Source organism: Cajanus cajan, chromosome 5 (assembly GCF_000230855.2).
Source record: "Cajanus cajan strain Asha chromosome 5, NIPB_CcT2T_4, whole genome shotgun sequence".
NCBI lineage: Eukaryota > Viridiplantae > Streptophyta > Magnoliopsida > Fabales > Fabaceae > Cajanus > Cajanus cajan.
In genome coordinates, this window is record NC_138521.1 from 17,623,854 (window position 1) to 17,628,299 (window position 4,446).

At 48.7% G+C, this 4,446-nt stretch overlaps 1 protein-coding gene across 1 annotated transcript; it reads right to left on the bottom strand.

The window, feature by feature from the left end:
* Positions 1-2,361: 2,361 nt before the first annotated feature.
* On the bottom strand, positions 2,362-3,420 carry LOC145957875 (uncharacterized). Its single transcript, XM_083074297.1, has one exon. The coding sequence runs from the start codon at positions 3,418-3,420 to the stop codon at positions 2,362-2,364; it is 1,059 nt and encodes a 352-aa protein (XP_082930423.1).
* Positions 3,421-4,446: the final 1,026 nt, after the last annotated feature.

Below are 4,446 nucleotides of genomic sequence, written 5' to 3' on the forward strand. Positions count from 1 at the left end.
TTCAATCCAAGAGGAGAGATCTCGCGAGGGTCCAGAAATATTTGGAGATCGCCTTGAGGGCTAATGAAGTCTACGTCGCTCAGGTTGGCGAGCTTCAGGAGCTCTCCACCTTCTCTCGAAATCGAGTGCGTTCTCTTGAAGACGAGGTCTCGGGGCTGAAGGCCGAGTTGGGGGAAGCTTCTGAGAGGCGTCTCTGTGACGAGGTGCTTCTTAGTGACAAGGAGGAGGAGGCCGCCGCTCTAAGGGCAGACCTTGACAAATTGGCCGCGGCGAAGGCGGAGCTGGAGAGGCGACTTGTCAAGACTGAGCGACATATTTTGGTGGAGCACAAGAAAGGATTCATCAAGGCAGCTCGTCAGGCGAGGTTACTTGCACCTGGAGTCGACCTCTCGGCTATGCATGTGGAGAAGGAGGTGCGCTTTGGGCGGCTGGTAAAGGAAGACGACCTCCCGGACAGCTCGAGTGATAATGTCTCTGCCTAGGCCGCTGGGCTTTGTAATAGCTTAGTTTATTCTGCTTATATTCCTTTGGTTTCATGTATTGAACTTGCAAACTTGTTGTATATATATTATTTTCCTGAGTTTTCGTCTTGCGCCTTTGATGGTTCTATTTTTACCTTTAGTTTTGCGCTCATGTTTTAGGCTTAGTTTTCGCCCATTTTTTGTGGTTTGAAAACACGTTTAAACTTGGCTTAGCTTAAAGTGATTTGCACCAGGGTTCAAATTCGACCTCGGTTTGAGATGGAGTAATTCGTACTAAGGTTCAAACTAGATACTGACTTTAGATTTCGTACTAAGGTTCGAACTCGACCCTAGCATAAGATAAGGTAATTTGTACCAAGGTTCGAATTCGACCTTGGACTAAGTTCTGGCACCAAGGTTCGAACTCGACCTCAGCATAAGATAATTTATATCGAGGTTCGAACTCGACCTCAGCCTAAGATAAGATTATTCGCGTCAAGGTTCGAATTCGACCTTGGGCTAAGTTTTGCATCAAGGTTCGAACTCGACCGCAGCATATGATAAGGTAATTTATACCGAGGTTCGAACTCGACCTCAGCCTAAGATAAGATTATTTGCGTCAAGGTTCGAATTCGACCTTGGACTAAGTTTTGCATCAAGGTTCAAACTCGACTGCAGCATATGATAAGGTAATTTATACCGAGGTTCGAACTCGACCTCAGCCTAAGATAAGATTATTTGCGTCAAGGTTCGAATTCGACCTTGGACTAAGTTTTGCGTCAAGGTTCGAACTCGACCTCGGCTTATCGTAAAGCATTTTATGGTAAAACAATGTAAAATTAAGAAGTTATGAACAGAATGAGTCATTTTATTAATGTTGTGGGTGTGCCTCGTTAAAAAACCTCTCAGCCAAAACTCATTTTTCTATTTTTTGGGACAAAAGACCGAGTCGGGAAAAGAGTGCACAGCTCATTCGTACAATTTCAAATGAATTAGAACTTGAGATGCGTGGCATTCCAAGTTCTCGGGATGGCTTTTTTGCTGAGCTCTTCTAGTCGGTATGCTCCATTTTCTAAGTTTTCTGCGACTTAGAACGGGCCATCCAAGTTAGGCGCGAGCTTCCCTTCTGACGAATCTCTGCAAGCGTCTCCTAGTAGTCACCAAACCAAGTCGCCAGCCCTGAAGGAGCGAGGTCGGACTCACGTGTTGTACCTCCTGGAGGCTCGAAGCTTGCAGGCCTCTTCATGAATCCGAGCTTCATCTCTAAGCTCGTCAATCAGGTCAAGTTTGACTGCCATCTCCTGAGAGTTCTACTCACTGTCGAAGACATGACGTCGATGAGACGTCTCGCCAACCTCTACCGAGATCATGGCATCGGCTCCATAGGTTAGCCTGTACGACATTTCTTGCATTGTCGATTGGGGGGTACAATGGTACGCCCAGAGTATGCTGGGAAGCTCGTCGACCCATTGTCCTTTGGCGCTTCCTAGCCGCTTCTTGAGCTCTCGGAGTATCACCTTGTTTGCAGCTTCGGCTTGGCCATTGGTCTGTGGATGTTCCACCGAGGTTGGGAGGTGCTTGATTTCGAGTTCGTGGAGGAAGTCCTCGAAACTCTGGGCAATGAACTGTCGGCCTTTATCGGTAACAAGGGAATGTGGAATTCCAAACCTGCATACGATGCTCTTCCAGGTGAACTTCTGTACGTTCTCAGTGGTGATCTTGGCGAGTGGGCATGCCTCGATCCACTTGGTGAAGTAGTCGATTGCCACTATGAGGAATTTGAGCTGACCCTTTGCGGGGGAAATGGTCCAAGGATGTCCATTCCCCACTGGGCAAAAGGTCACGACGACATCATCTGGTGGAGAGCTTCGGGCAGTTGCCGATGTGCATTGCCGAACTGCTAGCATTCCTTGCATTTTTGCACGTAGGCTTGGCAGTCCAACTTCAATGTGGGCCAGTAATATCCAGCTCGGAGTACTCTGGTCGCCATTGAGCGTGCTCCGGAGTGCATGCCACATATCCCTCGATGGATCTCCTCGATGACATAAGTAGCTTGAGGCTCTGTTAAGCATTTGAGCAATGGGGTGGAGATGCCGCATTTGAACAGTTCGTCTTCGATAATGACAAACTTAGCTGACCTTACCCTCATTTTTCGAGCTTCATCTTTATCCTCGGGCAAAATTCCCCGCTTCAAGTAGTTCCAAATATCTGTCATCCATCCTCGATCTGCGTTGTCACTGGTGTTGACGACCTTGTCGTTCAGACTGGGCGAGTTCAATGTTTCATGTATGATAGTCTGATGTTGCTCGGGGCGCTTCATGCTGGCGAGCTTGGACAGGAGGTCGGCTCTTGCGTTTTGCTCGCGGGGTACATGGTGGATTGTGAACTCTTCGAAAGAGGAGATCTGTTGGGAAGCTACATGGAAATACCTCTGTAGTAAGGTGTCCTTGGTCTGATATGCCCCGTTGAGTTGCTCCACCATGAGCTTTGAGTCGCTATTGCAACTCACTCTTCGCACTCCGAGGTCGTGAGCCAACCTTAGCCCTACGAGAAGTGCCTCATACTCTGCTTGGTTGTTGGTCACTTTGAAACCAAACTTCAGAGATTTCTCTAAGGTGACCTTATTCAGCCCTTCCAAGATAATACTTGCACCACCACCCTTAGAGTTGGAGGACCCATCAACATGCAAAGTCCATACTTGTTGTTCGTCGGCCGAGGTTGGCGTCAGTTCGGCCACAAAGTCTGCCAGGCACTGAGCTTTCAGGAGGCCATGACTTTCATATTTGATGCTGAACTCGGACAGTTCTACCGACCATGCTATCATCCGTCCGGCAAGCTCCGGCTTTCTCAAGATTTTCTTGATTAGGTAGTCAGTTTTGATGACCACCTGGTGGCTTTGAAAATAAGGTCGGAGGCGCCGAGCTGCGGTGACAAGTGCTAGTTCGAGCTTCTCAATCATCTGATACCATTTTTTCGTGTCTTGGAGAACTCAGCTAATGAAGTAGATCGACGTCTGCACTTTCTGGTGCTCTTGTACTATGACTATGCTGATTGTGCCTTCGACCACAGCCAAGTAGAGGAGGAGGTCGGCGTGGTGATCCGGCCTCTGGAGGACTGGTAGAGTCGTGAAGAAGACTTTGAAGTTCTTGAAAGCCTCTTCGCACTAGTCCATCCACTCGAAGTTTTTCGGCTTTCGCAGCAGGGTGAAGATGGGCCCTTCTTTTTTCGCCAACCTGGGGATAAAACATGAAAAAGAAACCAGCCTTCCTGCTAGGCGCTGGACGTCTTTCACAGTCTGGGGGCTCTGCATCTGGATGATGGCTTTGCATTTCTCCGAGTTGGCCTCAATGCCCCTGTTGGTGATCATGAAGCCAAAGAATTTACCTCCCTGGACGCCAAAGACACACTTTTCTGGGTTGAGGCGCATGTTGTGTTCTCGGATCTGTCTAAACACCTCGGCCAGCTCGGCAGCATGATCTTCGACTGAGGTTGTTTTGACCACCATGTCGTCGACGTAGACCTCCATATTCCGCCTAATCTGTTGGTGGAAAACTTTGAGACCGAAAGGCATCACTCGGTAGCAAAAGTTGGCGTGATTAGTGATGAACGAGGTGTACACCTCGTCCGGTGGGTACATCATGATTTGGTTGTACCTGGAGTAAGCGTCCAAGAAGCTGAGTAGGGTGTGCCCGGATGCTCCGTCAACCAGCCTATCAATGCTTGGTAGGGGGTATGAGTCCTTGGGACATGCCTTATTCAGGTCGGTGTAATCAACACACATACGCCACTTCCCCAAGCTCTTCTTCACTAGGACCATGTTTGCCAGCCACGTGGTGTATCTGACTTCGTGGATGAAGCCCACGTTCAGTAGCTTTTGTGTCTCGGTGATGATGGCTTCTCGTCTCTCACCGTTGACCTTCTGTTTCCTCTAGGCCACTGGTTTTGCCTCCTTGTGGATTGCCAACCTGTGACAGATGAAGTTAGC

Coding starts and splice junctions, on each gene's coding strand:
- LOC145957875 (XM_083074297.1), bottom strand. CDS start 3,420: ATGATTGAGAAGCTCGAACTAGCACTTGTCACCGCAGCTCGGCGCCTC.